The 27577-nt window shown below is 42.5% G+C and overlaps 3 protein-coding genes across 3 annotated transcripts in view; 1 reads left to right on the top strand and 2 right to left on the bottom strand.

Annotated features, from left to right (window-relative positions):
• Positions 1 to 1682: 1682 nt before the first annotated feature.
• Positions 1683 to 9317, top strand: slc10a1 (solute carrier family 10 member 1; the record flags this gene model as incomplete). The annotated part of the gene is made up of 7 exons (XM_083790561.1): positions 1683 to 1778; positions 2648 to 2734; positions 3098 to 3210; positions 7873 to 8077; positions 8355 to 8533; positions 8768 to 8961; positions 9247 to 9317. The coding sequence occupies exons 1-7, from the start codon at positions 1689 to 1691 to the stop codon at positions 9315 to 9317; spliced, it is 939 nt and encodes a 312-aa protein (XP_083646687.1). The 5' UTR covers positions 1683 to 1688.
• A 1999-nt stretch (positions 9318 to 11316) lies between these two features.
• Positions 11317 to 27577, bottom strand: part of srsf5b (serine and arginine rich splicing factor 5b) — a 327173-nt gene continuing 310912 nt past the window's right edge. The window contains exons 2-9 of the mRNA XM_083790989.1: positions 17965 to 18030; positions 17517 to 17648; positions 15669 to 15739; positions 15226 to 15381; positions 14744 to 14816; positions 13122 to 13195; positions 12750 to 12857; positions 11317 to 12599 (exon numbers count right to left, since the gene is read on the bottom strand). Coding sequence (XP_083647115.1) covers positions 12101 to 12599; positions 12750 to 12857; positions 13122 to 13195; positions 14744 to 14816; positions 15226 to 15381; positions 15669 to 15739; positions 17517 to 17648 — 1113 coding nt within the window. The 5' untranslated portion in view covers positions 17965 to 18030 and the 3' untranslated portion in view covers positions 11317 to 12100. The remainder of the gene's footprint in view (positions 12600 to 12749; positions 12858 to 13121; positions 13196 to 14743; positions 14817 to 15225; positions 15382 to 15668; positions 15740 to 17516; positions 17649 to 17964; positions 18031 to 27577) is intronic.
• The window catches only part of susd6 (sushi domain containing 6), a 41520-nt gene continuing 32956 nt past the window's right edge, over positions 19014 to 27577 (bottom strand). Inside the window, exons 3-7 of the mRNA XM_083790988.1 lie at positions 26202 to 26396; positions 23722 to 23916; positions 23358 to 23496; positions 22017 to 22480; positions 19014 to 21682 (exon numbers count right to left, since the gene is read on the bottom strand). Coding sequence (XP_083647114.1) covers positions 21657 to 21682; positions 22017 to 22480; positions 23358 to 23496; positions 23722 to 23916; positions 26202 to 26396 — 1019 coding nt within the window. The 3' untranslated portion in view covers positions 19014 to 21656. The remainder of the gene's footprint in view (positions 21683 to 22016; positions 22481 to 23357; positions 23497 to 23721; positions 23917 to 26201; positions 26397 to 27577) is intronic.

Genomic DNA, 27577 nt, shown 5'->3' on the forward strand with positions numbered 1-27577 from the left:
TCCTGTGAGTGACTGTTGAGAATGTGTCACCAGAGGTAAACAATAGGTATGCTTTTGGCTGTCTGCAGCTGCCCTGGGTGTCATTATCTGCAGGAAGAGCATAGATAAGATGAATAGGTGAGTGGACCCTAGTACTACCTGTGTGATAGGCTATAGGCTTTGTTGATAATAATTAACCAAATTTCAAAAGTAATAAACCGTGAAACCTCACAGAGGAGCACATTTGTCTTAGTGATCAGAGGAAAGAAGGTGCTCTGTCCTACCAGGTAAGACAATCTTTGAAGTTTGTGATAAATGTTGCATTTGTTTCTGTTTACTCATTCTATGTTTGCACACATAAAATAGTCCCTCCAAATAGGTTTCTTATCAGCATTTTCACTGAGGTTTTCTAGGTTATATCAGCTTTATATAATGCAATGTTTGTCACGCACGCACGCACGCACGCACGCACGCACGCACGCACGCACGCACGCACGCACGCACGCACGCACACACACACACACACACACACACACACACACACACACACACACCAGCAGTGACACCACCACTTCCGTATATCAGATTCAGAGCACATTGTGAAATATTTTGCTGTAAAACTGCATTAGTGCACTACTGGCTACTAGTGGCTGCATACATTCAGCACCATGGACAGCGACCAGTATGTCTGCCTGCCTGCCTCCCTCTCTTTTTTGGGGCGGGGGGCTGGGTACCCCAAAATTACACAAAAAGTCTCTGTCTGTCTGGCCCCTGACTTTTTTCTAGCCCGGGGGCCCTAGGGAGGGTTAATCCGGCAACAGATGGTTGTTATCCTCATCTTTTGAAAAAGGAAAATTTAAGAAAACTGTAGCTTATCTTCTTCATTCACAGATTAAACAGTCAGCTGAGTTAACTGCATCAAAGTGTATTCAAAACTACATATTCAAGGCATAAACTGAAGGAATAAATGCTTAGATATATTTGTTCAATTAAAATATAAATTGTTAAAAAATATATATATCAGGGGTGACCAAAGCAAAATGATTGTCTTCTTAGATGAAAGACCATGAAATTAGATGCATGCTGGGCTCAGTGGGCTGACCAACTGCAAATCTTTCTCTCTAATAAGGATGAGATGAGACATACAGTATGATCTCTTGTTCAATCTTTAGCTTGTCATAGCAGCTTGTCAATGCTGCCATGATGAAATGAAAGCGAGAAAGCAATGCCTTGTGAAAATTAAGAAAAAGGGGATCCAAGCCATATTTAAGAATTCATGTCTTGTTCTAAATATTTAATTGTACAGAGAACAGTAGAGGCATTACATGTGCCTGTGTAATCATTACAGTGGATGATGTAATTACACTTTCAAACTCTAAGAACAATTTACTGATCTCTCCTCTCTCCCTTGCTATGAATGTGTGTCCAATCCCCTAAACCTAACCTCCCACGGGGCAGCACACCTAAACCTAACCTAAAACTAAGTATGCACCCCCATCTATGTGTGCGTGCCCGTCTACCTGTATGTCCACCTTTCTCAGGATACCCCAAGAACCGATGCTACCAAGAAACGACCCATCATGGAGGACTACTCAATGGAGCTGCTATATGACGACTCAGATCTGTGGCAGAATGACAGCTTCTCGTATAACATCACAGCTGCTAATACCAGTAGTGTTTTGTTAGAGCCTCGGCTCATATCAGCAGCCATGGACCAGGCTATCAGCCTCATCACTGTGGTCATCCTGTTCATTACTATGATATCACTGGGTTGCACCATGGAGGTTGGCAAAATCAAGGTAATCTTGCCCCCTACTTTCAACCTCGTGTCCCTATTTTGTCATGTCATTATAGGGGGAAAAGTTCACAAAACAAAACAAAATATACATGAAATGTGGGAGGATGTAGCTACACTAACATACAGTACATAAAGTGTGTGACAAGACAATTTTCATTTTATGATTTCATGTTTTGTTTTGGCCAGTGCACTAAAGTGTCATAATGATTCTCATAGACAAATTTAACTGATACACAATAAAATCCCTCAGTGTAAATTAATCCATTTGTAGCTCAGAGAGGGTACAAAAGTAATGTAAAGACAGTATATTTAACGGTATTTGTCATATTTTGTATGATGCATAGCGAAAATAGCTCAAGATCACAATACATCGTATCGTGAAACGTTGTGAGCTTGTAGCTCTGCAATTTGTTTTGTTTTTGAAATAAAGTAACACTTTATAGATTTAGATTATTATTACAAAACATACTAACCACTACAGATCTTTTCATACATTTTGAACTTAAGGAAATAGGACATTGTGCACAATCAGTACTTTTACTTTTGTATCTCGATGATGATATTTTTGTACTTTTGTACATGTACATTGCATGGATGAGGTTAAGAAAGACATGGTGGTGCCCAGGCCGTGGCGTAACGGTCTGGGCACCTGACTGGTAATCCAGTCGCAGTGTGCCGCGGGTTCGACTCCCGAGCCCGACACGGCCTTTACTGCATGTCATCCCCCCATCTCTCTCCCGTTTCCTGTCAGCCTACTGTCTGTCCCTTCAAAAATCAATAAAAAGGCGTAAGCCGCAAAAAAAAATCTAAAAAAAAAAAAAAAAAGAAAGACATGGTGTTGGTATGATGAACCATCTCTTCTCCCTTCAGGCCCACATAGTGAGACCCAAGGGTGTGGCTATAGCTGTGGTGGCCCAGTATGGAGTCATGCCTCTCACGTCCTTCTGCCTGGCTAAGGTTAGTATATACACTGATAGGCCTGTCACAATTATATTACATAATCAGCTGGTAGCAACTATTCGAGATAATCGCAAATATTATTTGCTTAATCGTCTCCATTCATCTGTACAAATGCATAATGTACAAATTCATCTGTTGAAAAATGGATTGATAAGGTGAAACGTCAGTTAAGGTAAGGAACTGTAATGTGGACATTGTATGTTGATGATCATATCATGATCATGGCAGCCCGGCCTCGTTAAGAGGACCTGAAGCTTTGAACTTCTGTGTGCGAGCTGCCATCTCATTTATCGACCCCTTTATCAATATGTCAGTGGCTGACTGCTACTGACCCTTACATGTACTGTTCCTGTGCTCCAGGTGTTCCAGTTAGAACCAATGGCCGCTGTAGCAGTGCTGATCTGTGGATGCTGTCCAGGAGGAAACCTCTCCAACATCCTGGCCCTGGCTCTGCAAGGAGACATGAACCTCAGGTATATACAGTGCATGCGCTCCATCTCTGATGTGTGATTTTGTTATAGAGGTTATTTGCTGCGAATGGTCCTGAGCAGGGGTTTTCAACAGGTGGTCCGTGGACCACTGGTGGTCCGTGAAGGTATTGCATGTGGTCCCTAATGAAGCAAAGTGAAGATGTTGTATTTTCTGTTCAGTGGAAGTGCGACAATGTTGTCAGTTACTGGGAAGTCTGAGATTAAGAAATTTCAGACAGAAAAGGGAGTTAGAAGTGTACCATCAGCTTGCCTGATTGTATCATCATTATTAGGAAATGTACCCATATCCCCATAATGTCATCATGTGTCTTCTAATATCAGTACTGTATATCAGTCAACCTGAGTTGGTTGGATAAAGTAAGAGAATGGAACTAAATAAAGTGCCCCTCGGGGCACAGGTCTCCACCAGGGCAGGTCAGGTTGTGGCCTCCTGGTGGCGCTATAATAGACCAATGTGAAAAGGGTGGGATATATTTCTCAGCCTAGTAGGAAAGTCAGTGAAAGATTTCAAGTAAATTGCACGCTGCGTTCATGACTATAGAGATAGTGTGTAACGATTTGCGGGATATTTGGACAGAATCTGGAGGAGCAATATAAAAAAAAGAAATTTTTCAAAAGTCGCTATAACAGGCCGTTCTGGAAGTTTTGGGGCAGAGGTTCATTGTTGGCATCCAGGGAGTGTGTGTGTTTTGGCAAATTTGGCATCGACCAGGTTAACGGTGCCGGAGATTAGCTGTACACAGACGGACGGACACACACATGGACGGACACACACACACACACACACACACACACACACACACACACACACACACACACACACACACACACACACACACACACGGACGGACGAAGTGCAAATATACTCTCTCCCCATGCCTTCGGCCTGGTGGAGACAATAAAAAACAGCTAAGAATATGTGGAGAATTTATTTGCTAACAGTACATTATGAAAGTCTAGAATAGTTTTTGACCTTCCGGTTGTGGGCATTCTATATGTGGGCTGGGGTGGCTGTCTGATGAAAGAGATGAATATGATAATAACTATAATTGGCTGGTTCCTGCCAGACCATTAAACAATGTAATAGTAGGCTGCATGCCAAGGAGGGAGCCAGACATTATGTATTATAGCATTTATCACTCTCACATCCCCACCAGACATGCATTATCACTTCATAAAAGGCCAGGCTGATAATTAGTTGCACATCATGTGCTTTCCTGGCCATCTCTGTTATGGCGATGTTCAGTAGCCTTGGCCTGTGGGATTGTTTTTCATTTCTGACATCACAAGAAGCAAAGACGCCTTGCGTCAATCCTGTGCATGTCGTCATGTACCACTAATCATCGTATTATCAGAGTTGAATGACCTGCTGGACATCTCATCGCCCACCTGATCATTAAGCCATGAAATTATCATATTAGGAGCAACCATCCAAAATGCTGTTTCATAGGGATGCAACATTTAATTTAAATAGAAATTATTTATTTGTTTTTAGGTATAGTAGCAAAAATAGCACACAAAAAAGCTCTATAAGATTACTAGACATTACTCCATAATTATAACAACACTACAAAAGTTGCGATGTGTATGACACTGCTGTATGGTATATGAAATAGAGACTAAGTGCTTAATCAGACAAATCGATTTAGTTCATTATTAAAAAATAAAAATAAAAATAAAACAATTAGAAAGATAATCATAGTTGCAGCCCTAATGCCGTTTGTAAATAAAATGTGTATGTCATGTACCACTAATCACCGGCAGCTCTCATTTTATTATCAGAGTTGAATGAACTGCTGGACACCCACAATCGCCCACCTGGCCATCAAGCCGTGAAATTATCATAATAATGCCATAGGATAATGCTTTTTAACTTTAACCGTCAGGTCAGTCACCCCATTAGGTTCCTGGTTGATTTGAGTTCCTAGACACATACTTTATGGTACAACACGTCAGGACACAGTGGCACACGTACATTCCATTTCTATCAGATCTCTATGGTTCTAATCTGATTAGGTCAGAAAGAACTGTATCCATTAATACAGCCACTGACTAACGAGTTAAATGCAGTGATCACTTGTATTAGTAGTATTGACATTGATAGATTAATATGTTAACTTACATCCAGATGAATAGTTGGAAATATTGCAAGAAATATAGTTCTACTTAATAAATCGACCTTCTTCTGGTTCCTATCTTCTGATGTCGCTGCATGCTAGCACTTAATTACATTAAGTCCATTTTAGGAATGTCAGGGTCACAGTTAGGCAACAGAATGGCTCCCATAAACATTATAAAGAACTGGCCTTGAGCCATGTCCTTGTAGCACAGAATATTCAGGCATACTGTAAGATTGTTGTTTAAGACAGATGGCAGAATATCTGGAAGCAGATTCTACAAATGGGTAGAGACGTTGCCCAGGTACCCTAAATTAAAACCTCCCATATCACAGTGAAAAGTAAAGGTTTACCCCCAAGGCACTCGCAAGGCAAACAATACTATATATTACTATGTACTTTGTTTTGTTTTCTCTTTCTTTTTCTTGTAATGTCATTTATTTTACTTTTACACTTAAAACAAATGAACTCAGAGAAAAGGAACATGTTCTGTAATATGAAATTAAATTGCCTGTAAATTATTTTATAATGGCAAAAAAAAACAGATGGGAGATGCGATTATGGGAGATGGGATTATGTACTTAATAAATCACTCAAAATACTGAACTAACAAATGTTAGGCATCCATTTACTCAAAATGTGTGAAAATGAACAAGTAGCCTGGATGTAGGTCACGAAGATACTTTTGAAGTATGACCCTAGCCATTTGCACGTATATTCTATCCCTTAACATAAATATGTATAATCTATCATTTGAACATAAATCATAAATTTATGAATGGATATATGTACAGACTATCTACAGTAAATGAAGATTTATAATATATTGTTGCTCACTGTCTGGCAGAAACCAGCTATAACTCCATTTCCCCCCAATTAATCTGTGTGTTGGTTGAAAAAATATTGAACCAATGAAAATTATTAAAAGGTGCTTCTGACTAAACCAGCTAAATCCATTTGACCCTCAAAACTGTCTGCTGAAGCTAAAGCAACTAACTCCACAATCTCCCCCCTGCTCATGCAAGCACTTGACAATATAAAGTCACAATACAAACTTGTATGAGGCAGTATTGCTTTGTTTTAAAAATATACGGTTTTCTTTTATTATTATTTTTAATTTCCTGAAAATTTACATTTTGGACTGAGCTGGTTTCTGCCCGACAGCAGAGATATTCAGTGTCAGCCAGCCTACAACAGTGAGTATTTGGATAATTAGCACAGTAATATGTTGAGTAAAAGAACCATCTTTTGACAAGAAACGTTTACAGCAGTTATCCTTACCAGTTCTACCGTTTTGGACGGGGGTGGGCTCATTTGAATCGTGTCGCCCCCCAGGGGGCGTCTTTGGGGGTCTCAAGGTTCGGGGACCCCCAGGGACCCCCAAATGGTAACTCTGTCATTCCTCTACCGTTTTGGATGGGGGTGGGCTCATTTGAATCGTGTCGCCCCCCAGGGGGCGTCTTTGGGGGTCTCAAGGTTCGGGGACCCCCAAATGGTAACTCTGTCATTTCTCTACCGTTTTGCCTGGGGGGCCTGGGGGGGCGACACGACAGAGTTACCATTTGGGGGTCCCTGGTCCCTAAGTAGCCATGTGCTTGTTTGGTTGCATGACAAGTAGCCATGTGCTTTTGTTTGGTTCAAAGTCTGCGCACAAGAGGTGTTTTTTTTTAGGAGATGAATAAAAAAAAATTAGGTGATTTTTCTTTTCTTTTTCTGCACAATGTTTTTTTTTTTTCAAAGTTTGAAAAGAAAACTTGGAAGTGAAAAAAAATATATATATATAAAAATAAAAATAAAGTCATCCCCTCAAAAAAAATATCTTTCCCCTTTAAAAACATTTTCCTCTCCTAAAAGAAAATTGTCATCCCCTCCAAAAAAAATATCTTTCCCCTTTAAAAACATTTTCATCTCCTAAAAAAAATTGTCATCCCCTCCAAAAAAAATCTTTCCCCTTTAAAAACATTTTCATCTCCTAAAAAAAAATTGTCATCCCCTCCAAAAACAATATCTTTCCACTTTAAAAACATTTTCATCTCCTAAAAAAAAGTCACAGCCTTGATTTATTTTTGTCACCCCCTCCAAAAACAATTCCCCTTTCAAAACATTTTCATCTCCTAAAAGAAAAATGTTATAGCCTTGTTTTTTTTCTGCCAACATCTAAAATGTTTTTCCATACCAGAAAACATAAACCACCAGCTCTTAAATAATCTACCTAGCAATGTCCCCTAAGGGGATCCGTAGTAGTGTACATTCCAGTGGTCCATGTGTATTTATGTCTTTCACAATATACTTCCATGGGAGTATAGATTTGTTGGTTTCCTGCTGTGTGTGTGTGTGTGTGTGGGGGGTGGGTGGGGGGTTAGTGAGTCACTCATCACTCTGTGTTCGCTTCTGTTCTCTCTACTATCTCTACTCAAAATATATCCAACAAGCCGTAGTTTGCACTAGCCAGGACTGAAGCAATTAAGTGACCGATTTGAAAAGCAAATGAGGTGAGAACATTGTTTTGTGTGTGTATTTGTCTCAGTATTGTGATGACCTCCTGCTCCACTGTGCTGGCTCTGGGAATGATGCCCCTGCTGCTATACCTGTACTGCCAGGGCTTCTCTGGTCTGGAGAACGCTGTGCCTTACGGTGGCATCATCTTGGCGCTGGTCATGACCCTCGTACCGTGCGGTATCGGAATCCTCATCAACTACTATAAACCACAGTACTCCAAGACCATCACCAAGGTCAGAGCGTTAACAACATGGGAGACTGAAGTAAGATGGACATGGCGATGTGATGCATAGCCTTGCTTAAGACCTTAAATTTGCTTTTTGTTTTCCCAAAAGGGCAAAATGTTGACTGACCCCAGTCTGTTACTTAAGCTAACGCCGGTTGCCAGCTGCCATGTTCCATCACATGATGTCTCGGCCATGTCTTATGTCCTTGTCCCTTGAACATTCTGACAAAAACACCCAAAGTATTAGTTACATGAGACCAGTCTAATTTTTCCTCTTTCCTCAGGTGGGAATGTCTATAATGTGTGTTGCTACTTTGGTTGTGGGAATTATGGCCAGCGTTGGGGTCGGTGGCTCCATCCTGACAGTGCTGTCTCCTCCGCTCATGGCCATTGCTGCTCTAATGCCCTTCATAGGTTATACGTTTGGTTACGTCCTCTCCTCCATCTTCAGACTCAATGGATCGTGAGTAGTGATTTACAGTAGATGTGGAAGATTGAAAAGAACACGTTTTCACAATTTTTTTTTCGTTTATTTATTTCGTTTAGATTAATCTGTTTTGTGCAACTTTTCTATAGCTTTCCAGGTTGGCCCAAAGCCGTTATTTATGTACCCATTAATCATGCCACAACACATGAAATAATCATGTACCTCTCTCTGTGTTTCTATGACTTATGAATGAGCCTATTTTCCTCTCAGGGGCCGGAGGACCATCGCCATGGAAACTGGCTGTCAGAACATCCAGCTGTGCACCACTGTATTGAAGGTAGCATTTCCACCAGACGTGATTGGACCTCTGTACATCTTTCCCATGGTCTACATAGTTTTCCAGCTGATGGAAGCAGCCATGATCATTGTGCTGTTTAGATGTCACCAGAGGTTCAAGGTCAAAGGTGGGTCATCCACTATGCACACCATAGATCACAGCTAAACTGTGATAAATTGGCGGCCATGAGGATTGAGAAATAAACGTCAGTCTAGTGTCAAAGTTAGTTCTAAACATAATCGATAGCACAAAAAACTGCAACTTAACAAAAATCCAGTTGAAAAAGCACACATGCATACCGGTATTTAAATTGTTGAATAGTTGAATTTCACATGAGTAATTTTGTTTACGCCGTTGGCTTCTCCAGAACAATCTGACCACAGTGAACTCTCTTTCCTCTGCCCTCCTACAGAGAAGAAGACGTACCAGCCAGCCTCCACCACTCCGGAGGAGGTAAAGGAGCCCGCTGATCATTCTGTATGATGGATGCATCTCACAGAACCTTTCAACATTCTCTCCAGCTGTGTGAACTCTTTTGCTAACCAAGCATACTGAAATAGCTGTTACCTGTTCCTTCTGTTGTACTAAACCATAAAATACACTGAGGATTTTACTGTGTATTGTTCAACGAACTTGGAATGGAAAATGAACAGCATTGTGAGACCGCATAAATGCAGCCATTATAGGCTGTCACTGACAGTTGTCAGCATTACTGTTGATGTGAAAAAATCACTATGTACTGTATGCAGTGTCTGAAAAGCTGACATTAGAAACATAAAACAATTCCCACGGCGCACAGAAATCAATTCCGAACTGTAATACCGACTGTGACAGACTCGAATTGTCACGGACAGTAGCTAAGGTTCTTGGATAGAAAAGTTATTTATTTCGAAGTAACAGACATGCTTGCCTTAGTTGTAATCATGTCATGATGACAGAGACATGTCATGAGTCATGACTCTGAATGTGAGACTGGGATGGCTGGTTTATCTGGTATGCATTGATTAACTCAATGCATAACATGGTGAGACTACACCCGTTTTGCATTAAGAGGGAGTTCTGATTTTGCTTAACTCAGCCTCCACCCAAACGTTGCAGTCATCTCAACCTTCATCAGTTCTAGAACAATGTCTTAAGTTGGGCAACAAACAGTTATTTTGTGCAGTGTTGGGCATCAGCTAACTTGACAAAAGCAGGTATACAGTAGCTTGTAGCTAGCTACTTTTACTAAATGTAACTTGTAGTGTAGCTTGCTAGTTTCATTAGACTAGTAACATTTTAATGTAGATTGCCCAACATTGCTTGTGTGCATCTTCCTTTCATGGTTCAGTGTTTTTTTGCCATATTGTATGACTGTCCCATGCTGTAACTGACCTTGTGAGAGCTATGGCTTCAAACTGTGCAATTTTGTAATGTATATATTTTCTTTTTCAAATCACAGCTACTACTCTGAAATAAGTTACTTTGAACTTCAAAAAAGTTTTTGTTGACCGTTGAATTAATTATCAAGTATTGTTAAAAAAAAATTATGTTTATGGTACAGTTCATACACACTGTGACCTACATATACAAGCTCACACCATTGTAGATGAGCAATTTCCACCAATTGGTTGCCTTGTTTCGCCAACTGACATGCCAGGGTTCATGGTAGTTAAAACTAGTATAAAATTATTTTTCACCTAAATATTCTCTCCAAAATGTTCTTAGTGCTACAACACTCAAATTATAGCAGGTATTTTGACATGCCTGCATGAAGTAGCAGTACTCTATCACTGTCATTTGGCCTTCTCAGTATGGAAAAGATGTTTCTAAACTAGGCCTACAGGTTCAGCCAAACTGATAACTCATTTCATTCCAACAGTACCTATAATTAAAACAAATGTACTGCAGTACAAAAAGTTGTTTTTTCTACATGTTCTTACTCATCTTTACCATTAAGCACTCTTTAGTGTTCGTACATGGAATATTTTTTTTAATATATATTAGTGATGAGAGATTAATCAGCAAACACATCGGTATCGGCCGATTTAAAAAGAAATCGGCATCGGTTTGATTAATCAGACTGAATTAATCTGTCTGATTAATCGGTCTATCTTTACAGATAAACAAGCCCAAAGTATAACAGCTTGAACAGATCTACAAGCTCACAATATTAAATATGAAGGTATTTAAGTTAAACCTGACTTGCTTAAGCCTGCAGTGCAGACACCCTGTTACATGTTTTTTCAGAATGGACAAAATTAATTATAAATTTTCAATACAGAATGAGATCATACCGACATTGGTAATCAGTTAACGGCCATAACAGCAATTAATTATATCGGATATCGATATCAGCCAAAATGTCTCATCGGCACATCCTGTGTGTGAGTGAGAGATATATATTAACTATGATGCTTTAGACAACATCCCTAAAGCAAGCAAAACATTCTTAAATGCAATGTATAGAAGGGGGAAAAAATAACTGCAATTGTAGACTGTCAATGAAGAGCATTATTTAATCTTGAAATTTATCCTTTCCCCCCCCACAATACAAGGTTTTCACAAAGGGCAACAAACGGCAAAACCTTTATTATAGAATAGCTGCAACCAAAACCCTTCGCAAAAATACGACCACAACTAAGCACAATTTCAGTAGCTCATGCTATCAAAGAGGATTCACGATAGTACTTGGAAAGATGAATAAAAAAAACTATCCCATCATTACTAGTAAAAACAATCAAAAGCAAAGCAAAGTCAAGCATTGCTTAGCTGGACTTCATTACATCCATTGTAGAGAAATCAATGAAAAAACAAAAAAGCTAACTAGCACATTTTATGCGAAGAGATCTGAAGACACGATTTTTGCAGAATGTGGCAACCTTTTTTGAATGAGTCCAAAATACTTCCTAACTTGCCATCAAAATATGAACCAATGCACTAAAAGTGTCCACAAGGAAAGGACAGTTGTGTCAATTTGACACCCCAAACAGAACTACAGGAGCACATCGCTTCCTTTGGAGATATGAATAGGTATATACCGTATGTATGTTATATAGAACAGGTGTGCCTGAGTGAATTCACAGTATTCTATCACATCAGTTGGCCATCTTGGTGTTACTAAACTACAGATTTTAACTATCAGCCAATGAGATAAGTAATTCTCACAGATGACTGACAAAAATACCATGAACTGTATAGATGTGTGTGAGTGTGAGTGAGTGTGTGCACATGTGTGTGTGTGTGTGTGTGTGGGCACGCAGACTGATATTCTCTCCCACCTGCTTTTAGTGGCGGCTATCAGCAGACCGAGAGCGGGAGCGAGATCTGGAGCCTCTCGGGGAGCGGGAGCCTCTTGGGGGAGAGCGAGAGCCTCTTGGGGGAGAGCGAGAGCCTCTTGGGGGGGAGCGAGAGCCTCTTGGGGGGGAGCGAGAGCCTCTTGGGGGGGATCGGGAGCCTCTCGGGGGAGAGCGAGAGCCTCTCGGAGGGGATCGGGAGCCTCTCGGAGGGGATCGGGAGCCTCTCTGGGCAGGGGGAGGCGAGGGCGTGTGAGATTTGTTGCCGTTGGAGGAGTGCCTGGCGGCAGGCTCCTTGTCTCTCTGGCCCGGAGGTGGAGACTTGGTGGCGGGCGGCGTGCCGCTGTGGGATCGTGACCGGGAGCGGTTGTACGCCTTGGGGCTTCTGGAGCGTGACCGCCTTGGTGAGCGAGACTGGGAACGCCCACGGGAGCGGGAACGGGAGCGGGAGCGAGAGGAGCTACGGGAACGGGAACGACTCCGGGAGGACCTGGAGCAGAGAGAAAGATCACTTATTCTCTCCCCGGGACAAACCATGGTAAGTCGTAGGAGCTAGCTTAGCAGCATCAACGGGTTAATTTCTCTGAAACACCATCAATAAGTCACTGTGGATTGAGGGGAAAGTGGAGAAAAACCTCACCTCTTCTTGGCTGCCTCAATGAGCTTGATTTTCCTGCCATTGATTTCCTTTCCAGACAGCTTCTCAAGGGCATTTTTCAGGTCACTGTGAGAGGCAAACTCAACCACTCTGCAGAAATAAAATCATGGTGTGCAGTACTTTAGTACGAGAAAGATGCTTCATGACATAGTAATGAATGCGTCTCGACTTTAACCACATGAACCCTATTCTAAATTGAATACTTTGGTGAAGAGAGAAAAAGGTAGATGACAAAGTATAGCGCCATGGGGGATCCCAGTCAACAAAGTATGTAGGATTTAAGTGGTTAAAACACATGAGTGAAGTCAAGTGAAACAGCAACATTAGCAGGATAAAGAAGTCTCATCTTCTTACCCTTCGTTGAGCTTAGGGCGATGGGCATCAGCAAACGTCACCTCTCCAGCTTGTCTCATGAAATCTTTCAGGTCCTACCCGCATGAAAAGCATTGACGTTAAAGCAGCGCTCAGGACACAAGCACAGGCTGAATCATTATTTAAAACATGTTGTAATTTATCCAAAAGAGAAAGATGGGTTAGATATGCTGAGGTGCTACTACGCAAGCTATTGCAGATCAGAAAGAGGAAGGGAGCAAGAACCTGAAGGACCCCATTCAACACCAGAAAATTTAGGCTGGGTTTTGTCAATGACTGGCTGTGTGTGGGTGCGTTAAGAGGAGCGCATGTGCCTAGAATTAATCACCTCAAATGTGTGCCAAGCTAAAGGCATGTTTACAAATGTGTGCCTCAGCTCTGGGGTATTTGCGCCCTTCCTCTCCTTGTACAAAACTACACAGAGGTCAATATACCGTCTGCATGAGTTGCAGAGGCGCCACGCGGGCAGCGTGTGGCGCTAAAAGCCCCACTGTCCCGCGGTGAGGAGGGCACGGGACTCCGAGCCCGTGTCCGCCCCTTCCTCGGCACCCCGCCTCAGTAAAGAGAGTGAACAGGGTGGAAGAGAGGAAACTACTACCTGTGAAAGACCGTACCCTTCAGGATAACAGCAGCATTTTTATCCTCGCTCGATCACCCTGGGTGGAACACACTCTCTCTCTGTCTCTCTCTCGTTTGTGACGTTGCGGGAACACACCATGAGTGGGGGGGGGGGGGGGGGGCATGGGGAGGGAGGGAGAGTGTGGGGGAGGGAGGGAGAGGGTGGGGGTCAAGGGAGGGAGGAGGGGTGGGTTGGATGCTGGGCGGGGCAGAGATATCGATCGAAGCCTCTCAAATTAACGAAACCCATCGATCAATACGCCGTCGTTGCCGTTGCCACCATCGTCATCACCAGCACCATCGACTCTCTTGCCTCTCTCTGCCACTCTCTGCGTTTCCCTCTCTCTCTCACATTCGCTCTCGGGCCAAGGCCTGCCCGCCGTCCCACACACCTGGCGCCTCTTCCCCCACCCTCAGGAAGGTGGAAAGGGGGGGACGGTGCGTGCGAGCGAGCGAGCGAAGGTTGTCACCAGCGCCTCTAGAGGGGCGAGCGAGCGCTCCCGTGACCATCAGGTGTCAACTAGGAGTGGGGTAGTAGGGGACACACTGGCTGACGCCATGGGCTCAACCCAGACAGACGGACCCTGAGGGGGTTTGCTCCACCATAAGGCAACTCTTCCATACGACACAACAGTGAGGCTGGCAAATAAAGGGGTGAAGAATTGGTTAAAATTAAAAAACACGAACAAATTACGTTTTTTTTGTCTTTGTTTACTTCTTACATCAATTAATTGTGTAAATGTGGATTTAATAGAGCATCTGCAGATTTTTAAAAGAACACACTGGGCCACATCATAATAGATTTTCTTGATCATATTAGCTCTACATGAGATCACTGTTTTGATTGCAAATAAGAATTGATATTTTGGCATTAAGAACTATATTCTGTTGAGTGGACACAAGATTTGCTGTTGTTGCAGCAGCAGAGAGGCTGCTCTATGTTGAACAGTCATGTAGGGGTTCCGAGACATGAGGGGAAAACTCACCTGCCAGCTAACACGAGAGGACAGGTTCTCCACGATCAGACGGTTCTCTGTGCGCATGGGGGGCGGGTTCCGACTGAAATACAGAATTATGGCTCCATCACATAAAGGATAGACATCTCAGCATAGGATGAATCCTAGTGTCCCTATTGCAGGTGTCATAATAGACAAACATTATGCAAAAACGACAAAGGCCCCTTTTCCACTGGGGTTGAACCGGTTTGGTTATTTTTTCCCCACCCAATATTGAACCAGTTCAGGGTGTTTTCAGTGAAAACAGAAAGGAACCAGTTTTACAACCAAAGCTTTTGGTGGAAAAGGGCCCCTAGTGTGCTTGAAGATCTGATACCTTCACCAAAGAATTTTGGCTAACCCTTGGGAAAAAGGAGGGGGCAAAACACAGACAATACATTTAAGTGGGCTCCGATCGCCTCAAAATGTCGTACGTCAGCTCAAAATGTAGAAATGGTGAAAAGGGTACCAACCTGCGTCCATCCTGAGAACCTCGTCCGTAGCGGTCGGAGAAACGGCCTCCTCCTCCACCACCTCCACCACCTCCTCCTCCTCCACCACCTCTTCCTCCTCCGCCATCTCTACCTCTGCCGCCACGCAGACGCACACGTGCGTGCTCAATGGTCACTCTGGGAAGGACAGAGTACTAAACTCAGAAACGCTCATCAGCTCAATAACTCTAATCACACTATAGGCCCAAAATGCTGAATACAGAGATCAAAAAGCAGTAGTCTACACGGCGATCTAACACAGTGTACAAATGAAACCGGTCCATCTGTGAGTGCACTCAGTTACAAATAATTATAATTAACATTGTATTCAGTTCACTGTATTGTAACACCTTAACCATATTGTAAGTGAGGTCCCATTATGTTTGTACCATACATGCCTACGTGGTCTATGGCAGACTACCTACCTCTCGTTGCAAAGCTCCTTGCCGTCAAGTTCATACACAGCATCTTCAGCATCTCTGTGGTCATCAAACTCCTGCAGAAAGAACCAACAAACCTACCTCAGTACAAACACTGAATACGGTCCTCAGTGTTGGTTTGTGCATTTGTAATCTCTTAAGACGGATTCTGGTGTCGGCAACACTGCTAACCAATGTGTATGGTAGAGTATGTTCATACAATATAAATAGCACACCTGACATGCAGTGGTTGGTGGTGGTCTCCCTACATGCTACTAGAAATGTAAGCAGTCAGTGTTTGGTGCTAGTTGACAATTAGTATGTGAAGCTCAGAATACAAGTATAATATCTATCCCCTCCCTGGCCAAGCAGGGATTCCCTCCTCAATTATTGGATGAGCCATATAATAGAAAGAGAACTTGAGGTCACACCATGTAATAGCTGAAAAGCTCACAAGATGGCACCACCTGTCCACTGAACCCAAGACAACAAAAAAAGACATGCAACATCACCAGTTTACTTCCTTATCTGTAGGTGGCTTCCTGTTTGGGAAGCCATTAAGCACGAGTTTATTCATTCTAATGGGAGAAATGAAGGTGAGCTTCTGAACGAGTCTTTACCCCATGGTGACTGAACTACATATTGTACCCACTCGCCACAAAATATACATAGCTAAATAAGAACAAGAGGTCGTGCACAATGGGTTCTCTCAGACCCCCTTTCCACCGGTTGGTCCCCAATGGGAACCGGTTCAGTTATTTTTTCTAATTGTTTATAGGATCAATACAAATAAATTAATAAATGATAATCCTACCCTTCCACAGTAGTAGCCTTCTCATATTTTCAGATTATTTTGCATATTTTCCTACATAATGCCTCATTTACATATTTAAAAATGTAAAGTGTAATACAATAAATCATTGTCTTCGTGCAAGTACTCAATTGGGGAAGTTTCATGGCGATAACAATCTAATAGATGTGGTTTTGCACTCTATTCATAATTAACGTTCCAATTTTGGAGCTCTGGCTCATGGACTAAGAACCAAAAAGAACTGAACCGGGAACCAACCGGTGGAAAAGGGGCCTCAGTGGAGTAGACACAAAATCCAATATACATAAAAATATAGTATTGTGTGTGACGTATCAGAGCAATTGTTCTGATCAAGGCTCTTAGCCATAACGCGTACATGATGTTCCTTTATTTGTGTGTGCCAATAAATAAATAAAAAGTGGAAATGTGAAATGCGTCCTCCATTTGTAATTTTGGATGTGCTACCCATTTCAGATTTCAATTCCTTTTATTGACAATATTATTATTATTAATATACATAGTGAGTCTGACTTTTGCTTTTAGGGGTAGAAAGTGAAACCAAGCAAAAGTGAGACTTGATCAAATAAATCTATGATATAGGCCTATGTAGAATATGTTGACACTTTTCAGGATAAAATCAACTTTATTATGGAACTTTCTGTGCCAGCAACACTCGTGGGATCTAGTAAACATGGCCCATTTCGACTCTAGTGGCTACTGGGCACCATCTTTGATTGAATCAATGGATGGGGGAGGGGGTCGTTCATTCTTGATACATTTAACCCCTATTCTTGGTCGTACAGAAGAATACGGACTAGGGTGAAAATAGAACATCTGCAAGTAAACTCAGAGCTGCTAGATTTGTTATTTTCGGCGAAAACATTTGGTGTGGACTCTGGAGAGGACAAAATCAGTGAACTGTATGGAGCCCTGCGAAGGGGGCTGGCCTCGCGCCTGGGTTACAGTGGTTCATCTCATCGAATCCAATCCAGGGTAAAGTAGAACATGAAACCAACTGATTGTGGCCTTAAATGAACGCTCACCACAAAGCCGAATCCTCTCTTCAAGTCGATATCACGGATGCGACCGTAGCCTTTGAAGAATTTCTCCACATCCCTCTCCCGTGCCGACGGGTTCAGTCGGCCGATGAAGATACGAGAGCCACCACCACTCATCTGTCGACATCATGGGAACGTTAAATGCGTTAAAAAACAAACGCTAATTGTTTCACTGGCTGCCGATGGAATTCAATACAGACAAGGAGAAATGCATTTCATTTGCAAAATCAGTTATAACACGATCTTTACTTTCTCGCTTGAACAAAAGAGTCAGGTCGCAAGTCGGGCCTTCTCCCCTACAGCAGTCTTAAGATATATCCACGCGACACAACATTTCTCACAATGGAATACTGACGATAAATAAACAGCCAAACGCAACGGTTATATAACTTATATTCTCGTCCTATCGTGAATTTATTGTGTGAAAGCATACCTTTTCTGTTGTCCAGGCGAAATTACGTTCTTGTTCTTGGTGTATCACTGGCAAGGTGTGTGTGTGTGTAGCTACAAGCAAGTACAATCACAAAATGGAGCCTGTTTTCTTCTCACTGAGGAGAGGCGGGACCAATGCCTGGGGGAAGAAACCAAAAAAGAAAAAACAAGGATGCGTTTTCTTTTTATGACCACTTGGTGTCGCTCATATACAGGCCTTTCCTGTGGTCCTTCGGAGTTCACATCCCATAGCCCGGAGGGATGTCTGATTTATATACCTCGTAATAAAGACTATTAAATAGTTACTAGAGTAAAGTTTAACTACTTTACACTTACACACAAACGTGAGTAGCTTGCCTATACAAACACTCTCTCAGACTTTACATGAACATCTAAAGCGGCAAGCCATAGTCACTGTATATAAAACTACACTTTAGTTTATTTTCTTGATTTCATTGCTCTTCAGTGCCAGACGAGAGCATGGATTGTGTCCCGAGGACGTGTCCTCGACTCCTAGCAAGGCTCGCAATATTTTGTCTTCGTCAAAGGCATACGTCATGAACGATTTTGTTGTTGCGTTTGTTTAACAGCTAAGTTTACACAGTAGGCATATGATTGTACTAGTCGTTACTGAGTCGTGAGTGGTTGTACATTCCGACCATTCCCATGGACTATGGGTTGTAAACTCTACCATAACACTACCATGACTAGCAGGCCCAGGCTTACTTATCTGCGAAAGTTGCATTACATCATGTAATGCAACCTTTGCAATCCCAAAGTCAACAACGCCCTTTAAAGTTGCATGTAATTTACATGCAAATTTAAAGGGCGTTGTTGACTTTGGGATTGCAAATATTTGACTTCACTTTATCAACATGACTTTAATATCGCAATCCATGTTATTTGTTTCTGGAGTGTAATTAAGGCATAGGCCTATTGGATTCCCAAATTGGGGGCAATGTATGAAAGCTATGAATCAGCTGTCTACACTTTGTTTGATTGTGAATGATCAAAATTGGGTAGGCTATAGACAAACAGACTTGATCATCATTCACACTTCAAAAGAAAGCTTTAATTAGAAAGTTATATACACAATGTAGAATTAAATAAACTTTATACAAATATTAAATTACTATCTTCACACCCACTGCCATGTACAGAGGAAAAACCAAAGCTGAAAGAAATAAAACATAAGAGTCAAGATGTGAAGAGGGAAGCAACACTGTACAACAGTGCTTCTGGACCATAGTTCTGGACGTTTTTTCTTTTTTTCAATCCCCCATTTTAATGCTTTTTAGCATAAGAGAAGCAAAGATAGTGAAATATATTTGGCCATTTGGGCCGATAGGGCTTTTCACCGTCACAGTAGCTGGAAAAGCCTTAGGGAGGACAGAGAAGGATGGACATTTTTTGTATCCGTGTCCAAAACAAAAAGTAAACTCACTGAAAAAATAAAATAAAAAACAGTTGTATGCATAGAGAATAGAAAAGAAATAGAGTAAGGCCATTTGGGAATACAGAAGACATCGCAACATTGTAAAGCAACAAATGTGGAGGCTCAAAAAGTATCAAACTAAAATAAGTAAATGTACATGCGAGTCTAAGGCAACCATTTTCTGTTTGCTTCCATGTAACTGTTGACAATGACGGATGGCCACAGTTGATGAAAATAAATGATAAAATGATAATAGATTCATCGGTCCTCATCAGAGTTGTGTGTTTCTGGGGGTGACCACAATTAATGCATATTATCAAGAGATTATAACTGGAAGGTGAGACTAAACTGTGTTTACCTGACAATAGAGAAAATGTGTATGTGGGTGGGTGGCAATACATAAAACATTACTTTCTTTCACTGCAACCAGTTGCAGTAGTGTCAACAACATACATGCTCAGAAGAGGACATTTTCCAAGAGCTCAGTGAAGGTGGATGTGACCCAGTTACACTAACAATGCTTGTTTTCCAGCCACTCAGCAGAAATGATACTTGTTCTAGTCTCTGTCTGTGAAGCAGACTAATAATACACATATTGTGTACTCGTTTCATTGCTTACCTAAATGCTGGTTTATTCGTGTGACTTATTCAAAGCAGAGAAGGGAGATTTCCCCAGTGTTGCAAGACAGCAGGTCTTTGTTAAGCCATCTGGTAAAGCATATTTCTCTACTGGGGGGCTGGTACACTGCATGTGTACTCTCTCACACCTAACTGATCAACAGACACACAGACACCATGTTGCAAAGCCAGATTTAGCATCTCAGCAGACCACATTTTGCCACACGGCAAACAATAAATACCGTAAGAGTGAGGGGGAAAATTAAGAATAAAAACCAAAAAGTTACAAAGCAACCCCAAAGTTCAGTCCCACGCTTAACCAACAGTTTCAAAGATGACCCTGTTCGACTGGCTCTCAAACAAAACCACATTTCACCCCCTTTTACATGATTCGAAACACAAAAAATGGCTACACATGATGTGCTTTAGTTAAAACACTTAGACCCCATAGTATACTTAGTTGACCGGGATCCCACAGGGCTCTATACTAGCTCTGCTAGTATTTCCCTTAACACCAAAACTCTTTGCCAAAAATAGTCAATCTACAAGCTCACAACCCGTTGCAATGTGATGTTATGAGTTTATAAATGAGCTGAATGTTCGCCCCCATAATAGGGACACTGCATGTGGTTAAAAAACACCATTTAATGCGAGAGAAAAGGTGAAGATACTGGTGGCCGACAGAAACAGAAAAGGCAAGGTCGTTTTTCTTATTTTTTGTCACAGATTTGGTGCAGTGTAAAAAGCCTGAGCCCTGCTGTTTGATCTTGTGATGTGGTTGTCCTTCTCATTATACATGCGCCAGGATAGTCAAGGAGAGAGTGAGAGAGAGAAATGCCCAGAGAGACAGAATGACAAGAGGGAGAGAGAGAGAGAACCAAGTGTGTCACTGTGTGCCTGTGCCAGTGGTAACTACTAACAACATGCAGCATTCACAAAGAGCGCCACAAGCCCGGGCATCTTGTCACTTTTTAAGAACAGTCTCTGTATACCACAGTAGGAGTTAAGGGAAGCTCAACGCACACATTATGTTCTATTTGCAGTACTCCTGGTCAAACCTGGTTTATACTTAGCCGTACGACAGTGTCACTCGCAGATTTTTTTGTTTTTGAAGAAGGAAATATGTTCAATGCCGCTGTACAATGAAGTATAAAGCAGGCTTTGATAGGTCTCAATTGCTGTAGCCGTGTCCAGTAAAGTGGGCTACTGCCTGAGAAGTACGCTTGGGCAGAGTAGAGTGCACATAGTATTACATGGTAGCCTACTTAAATACAAAACCTTGACTCAATATGTATTTTGCTCATGTACATTACATCTACAGGATTCATTGTGAGCTCAACTCCCACTTTAATGTTCGCATGTCCGTCTTGTGTTCGGTCCGGTATCTTGGAGCACAGCGGCTCCAGTGCCTCCATCCCATCGATTAAGCGGGTGCGGAGAACAGGGATGCAAGAACGGTTTTGGTGGCCATCATCGTTGTGCAGGGGGGTGTGGGGCGGATCAATGGCATAGGAGTGTCGGATGGGGAATGGGCATAGTTCTTGTCTTTGCTCTACAGGCTGGGAGGAGGAAGATTAGGAAGGTGGGCTGAGGGATGACGGGAGCGGCCACAGTCCATCCTGGACAGCTGCTGGCAGGCTTCATGCTTCCTTCAACAGAGGAATATCTGCGGCAGACCACAACACAAGACTTATTAGACACAGAGAACTAGACAGCTCAGTATTATGGGATCTCAGAATCCTTAAATCCATTTCAGGTAATAGCCTAGAACATTAATACAAATGCTGTGTTGTAGCTGAGAATGATTTCTAAATCCATACAAGAGATTTTTTATTTTTTTTTTTAAATGTTTTTTTGCAGCTTTCGCCTTTATTTTATATATATGGTCCCCAGCCAAGGTGACTGGACCGCTGAGCCATGGCCCAGGCACAAGAGAAACCGTTTTATTGGCAATTCCACATAAATAACCTGATCTTAATGTCTTATGGAGTCTGCCTTACCGTCAGAGAACTCATCCACAGAGGTGACTGAGAGCAGACTGTGCTGGTCGCTGCTATCAGAGTCTCTACGGAGGGGAATGGGGGCCGCACACGCACCCCTGTGGTGTTCCCTGGCCCATGACGATAAGGACGACGAGGACAATGTGGAGGGGGCCTGATGAACCAGTGCCGTTTCTGCATGACGTCGGGAGGAAGAGGAAGTGGAAGGGAGGCAGAAGTCCAAATCTCCACAATGGCCTCGGCTTCCACTGGGACCAGCGCCACCCTCCGCCCCCCGGGGGAGGCCCTCGGAGAGCACAATGGGGACACGGGACTCTAAGGTGGCGGGAGGGGGTGGGGGGGGAGCCACGGTACCGACTTGTGCTCCACTGCTGCCGTAAACTGCCTCCTCGTAGGAGGGCAGGGCCACCTGGACACCCTCCACCATTATGGAGCTGGACTGGCCCGATACACCCTGCTCTCTTCTGCAGGGGACACAAAAACAGCAGTGTAAGCCAGTTGTGTGTCGTGTCTCTATGCAAGTGATCAAGGTTTGATTGTTCAATCTCCTCTAGGACAGGAGCCCTAATTATAGTGCTATATGACTGAAATAATTATTTAACTACAGTAATACTTTTACAATAGTTGAGCTGTGTGCAATTATGGAACTAGCCATAGATTAGCTTGTCTACTATATCTGGAGTACTACATATCATTGATGTCGGGCAGAAACCTTATCTCCATATTTAAACCATTTGTGTTATTTCATAAATTGACACACTATTTGATCATACTACAGCATCCAAAAGTAGCAGATCTACAAGCTCAACGATTCTATTTTAGAGCCGTGATTCTATTTTAGAATTTGAACCTGAAAACTGTTTTTTTTTAGGTTTTGAGGTTTCCACCCGACAGAGACAATATGCTTTCTTGTGTTCTCACAACTGAATGTTCTCAAAATAAAAGAAAGATGAGCCATGTTTTACAAAAGAACAGAGATACTGTCAGTCCTCACTTTGAAATGGGACCCATTGGGACTGTGTTTGAAATAAATCAGTCTGCTTCGGCAGTACTCTTCTCAAATAAATCGGTCCCCTGATGTGAAGCTTTCTTATCTTGTCTGGGATACAGCCACTCAACTGACCTCCAGGAAAATTAATGATTCAAGGGTTTGCTAGGCTTCTGAGTGTATTAGTTACTATGGAGGTAATGTATGTCCTAAAGTGCTGTAATTATAAATATAAGACATGTCATCCACTCAAAGTCTTCATGCCATAGTTAGCACTGTTGATTTGCGGGTGGAGGAGCCAATACAGCAAAAATGTTGACAATGGCAGATTTGGTTGGTTATCACTAGCTTACCTGCTGTGATGGAAGGACTTGAGTTTTGGCTGCAGCAGTACAAACAGCACCACCAGCAGCAGGATGAGTGCCACAGAGCTGGCTGTGGATGCCACAATAGACAGAGCTGGCATGCCTAGCGGCGAGCTGGGCTCTTTGTCTGAGGGACGCAACAACAAAGAAAAAGAGTTTGTGAGAAAGAGGCAGAAAAACAGAGAGAGAGAGAGATAGGGTGAGAGAGAGAGATTAAAATGATTAGCTTATGCGAGGACAGTCCTGACATTGAAAAATCTGTTGAATCACACCTTGAATAAAACTGTCCAAAACTACCCGCCTGCCATTGCACAAAGCTCACACACACACACACACACACACACACACACACCTTGGCTGAGCCTGCAGCTGATCTGCATGGGGGCGTCCCACTCTCCGTTCTCACAGGTGAGGAACTTATAGTCTCCCTTCAGCGCGTAGCCCTCGTCACAGAAGTACTCGATGACCGTCTTCTGGGTGAGGCGGTGGCAGGGTGTCGGGTGACACCGGTACCCCCCGTTCTCTGGCTCCGTGGGGGGCATACACACTGAGGAGAGAGAGAGTGTTAGGACAATCGCTTTAAGGAGGAGAGTTGTTGTGTTGTTGTACACTATTACTGTACTATGCAACTGTGACATACAGTACTGTCTCAGAATCAGAGCACCCAAGAACCAAAAACGGGTCTAAAACTGGGCAAAAGACGTTGTAATTTTCAAAAATAACAGTTTTACAGAAACAATACAAAGACTTAAGGGTGGTGCTTCATATGGGTGGTATCAGGATTGGTTTTCAGAGCAGTGGGCGTTTGTTAGCACTGGTTACTCCAAGTCCATTCATTACTTGCGCAAGCAGAGCGCGCAAGTAATAGTTTCGCCCGGTCCGTATGCACCGTCCCAGCCAACCCGGCACTTTTGATGCATATGCAAATAAAACAGCAAATTGTGCCTGATTTGCTGGGACCAGATTACATACATGACCATATGTCTTACGTCATCATTGAGAGCTAGTCATACAGTCATTCATATATATATGTAATTTGTAAAATAAAATAGCAAATTGTGCCTGATTTGCTGGGACAAGAGTACATGGTGTGTATATGTATAACTAGCTCTCAATGATGACGTAAGAAATATGTGGATTAAAGTACCCAATGCCAGAGTGTAATTGGTCTTCGATTGTGACGTAATGACGATATGTTTTAGTGTTGGGAGGATTAAAGGTAATGTCCTGTGTATACATGTATGTAACCTGGTCCCAGCAAATCAGGCACAGGTTTTATTTGCATACGCATCAAAAGTGGCGGGTTGGCTGGGACGGATTTTGGCGCAAAGTAACCACAGTATACCGCTACCGCTAATCAACTTACAAATTACATATATATAGTATGTGTATGACTAGCTCTCAATGATGACGTAAGAAATATGGTCATGTATGTAATCTGGTCCCAGCAAATCAGGCACAATTTGCTATTTTATTTGCATACGCATCAAAAGTGGCGGGTTGGCTGGGACGGTTTTTGGCGCAAAGTAACCACAGTATACCGCTAATCAACTTACAAATTACATATATATAGTATATGTATGACTAGCTCTCAATGATGACGTAAGAAATATGGTCATGTATGTAATCTGGTCCCAGCAAATCAGGCACAACTTGCTGTTTTATTTGCATACGCATCAAAAGTGGCGGGCTGGCTGGGATGGTTTTTGGCGCAAAGTAACCACAGTATACCGCTAATCAACTTACAAATTACATATATATGTATAACTAGCTCTCAATGATGACGTAAACATAAAATATACCGCTAATCAACTTACAAATTACATATACATACATATACATAGTATATGTATAACTAGCTCTCAATGATGACGTAATAAAGATGTGGATTAAAGGACCCAATGCCAGAGTGTAATTGGTTTTCGATGGTGACGTAATGACGATATGTTTTAGTGTTGGGAGAATTAAAAGACAAGGTAATGCTCTTATGTATACATGTATGTAATTCGGCACCACTGCCATATCAGGCACAAGTAGTCATTACGTAACATGCATAATGTAGGTAGGTAGCAAATAGTTAAACCTAATCAACATTTCAAACGTTCCTTCACAGAGAAACTGAGATTTGACAGTTTGTAGCGGTCGAAAGTACTTGCACGCTCTGCTTGCGCACTAGTTGGCCATTTATGGCCTACTAGTGTGCAACAAGCAAGTATGCACTCGACAGAGTGCAGTGCTAGTTGAATTTAGATTCTCCCCGACGTATCAGTAGGCAGAGATCTCTGAATGTCTGACTAGGCGAGACTAATATAAGTGTATCCTCACTGTTTGTGTGTTTGTGAGGGTGTATTTCTACATTGGGTGGGTTCAGGGAGTTCAGGCAAAGTACAGGTATGAGAGACGAGAGTGCATATTCTCAACCTCATGACTTGTTTAGGATTGGGGAAGGTTTACATTACCAGTAATGAGTATGAACATTTGACATAACTAAAACTACAAAATTTCAGTGGGCCTTTAGTATTTTCAAATAAGCACAACACAAATTATATTTATGTGGTACTTTAAGGATCATGGAAGGATAACAAGACCACAAAAGCGAATCTGAACTTTCAGTACAAAACCCTAAATTCAAACAAAGCTAAAGTGTTTTCTCATAATAAGGCAATGTTACGTATTCCTTGTATCCTGAAGCTGTGTTAATTCATCACTTTGTGACTCTGAGAGGGTACAAATGTAACAAAGCATACCCTAACAGGTCCATTTCGTTACATTTGCACACTCTCAGAGTTGAATAAACACTGAGGTATACAGTATGGATGTGTTTTTCCTCACCGTTGCTGCGGATGCAGCGCAGAGACTGGTGGGACCATTCTCCAGAGCCGACACAGGTGATGGAGGTGGCTCCTTCTGGGGTGTAGCCAGGGTCACAGCTGTACATCAACAGTGTCCCCAGGGGGAAGGAGCCCCGGTTAGCTTCCGTCTGGTTAACCAGGTCTCCATGCTGGATGCCGGGTGGCTGCGGACAACCTGCAGACAGAGTTAAGGGGCACGGTTAGTGGGTGTCTTCTGACCAGCAGGCTAAATGTGAAGTGGGGTAGACTGTATCTTTATTTTTGATTAAATTATTATTGATATAATGTCTCTCTGACTCCGGGGCCAATTTAACCAAATTTAACTCCTGTCATGTGGGACCTTACTTGAAGGCAAGCTCATAGTCAATCTAGACAATTGTACTGTAAATTCTATAACCAAACATTTTTTGGAGTGTGAAGGCTGGAGCCTGGTGCATACTTCACACAAGAATGCAAACCAAATTAGCTGGCACAAATGCACGTCCCCAGGAAACGTACGCAGTCATGCTTATCAGCACTGGCTCCAGGAATGACTATGGTGCATTAAAGTGTCAAAACTTATACCATCCAGGTCTCAATTAACTAAGCCTCTCCATTCTCTTCTGCTCATTGAGCGCTCTTCATCATGTGCCAAGATTTGTTTCCGACGGCGAGGAGGACAGTAGTTTTAGAAGCCGAAGCTCTACTGAGCCAATACTGTAGGAACGGGACAAAGCTCGGCGTCGCAAAGTTAATTGTGTTTCGATTCATTTTCCCATGCCGTGCGTGTGTGTGTGTGTGTGTTTGTGCGTGCGTGCTTGTTTGTTTCATGTATGGAAGGACAAATTATCTGTAGGAATTCATGCCAGGAAACTATCACAGTGCCTAGCCACATACATGCATGTGGTGGTGGCTAGGCTAGGCCTTAATTTCCCTCAGAGCTACAATCTGGCATGAACAGCACAACCTAAATCCTGCATGTCTGAGGTAATGTTACACCACCTGCGCAGAGACAAGACCATGCAGGTGGCTGAATATATTGTCAGTGCTACTGATTTTACAGACTGACCCAGATTATTTGGAGCGCCAAAAAAAAGGGTACAGTTGGTAATGAAACCATTGGTGCTAGAGTAGAGTTCATCCTTCAGAATGGTCGAATTCTATTCCATCGCAAAACAATCCTATGATTTCCACCCTATCCTGTTCATTTCACTGTTTCATTTGATGTGAAATCTGGTTTGCCTGCGTGTGCACCCACATTCTAAAACCAACAGTTGGTAACAAAAACCTGCCCAGCAAGCAGAGACGAAATGTTTTTATAATCGCCATGTGGGCGCCCCTCCTCCCGCCGCTAAGCCCCCAAGTCATCTGGTAGGC

Source organism: Protomyctophum parallelum (assembly GCF_964188405.1).
Source record: "Protomyctophum parallelum genome assembly, chromosome: 19".
Classification (NCBI taxonomy): Eukaryota; Metazoa; Chordata; class Actinopteri; order Myctophiformes; family Myctophidae; genus Protomyctophum; species Protomyctophum parallelum.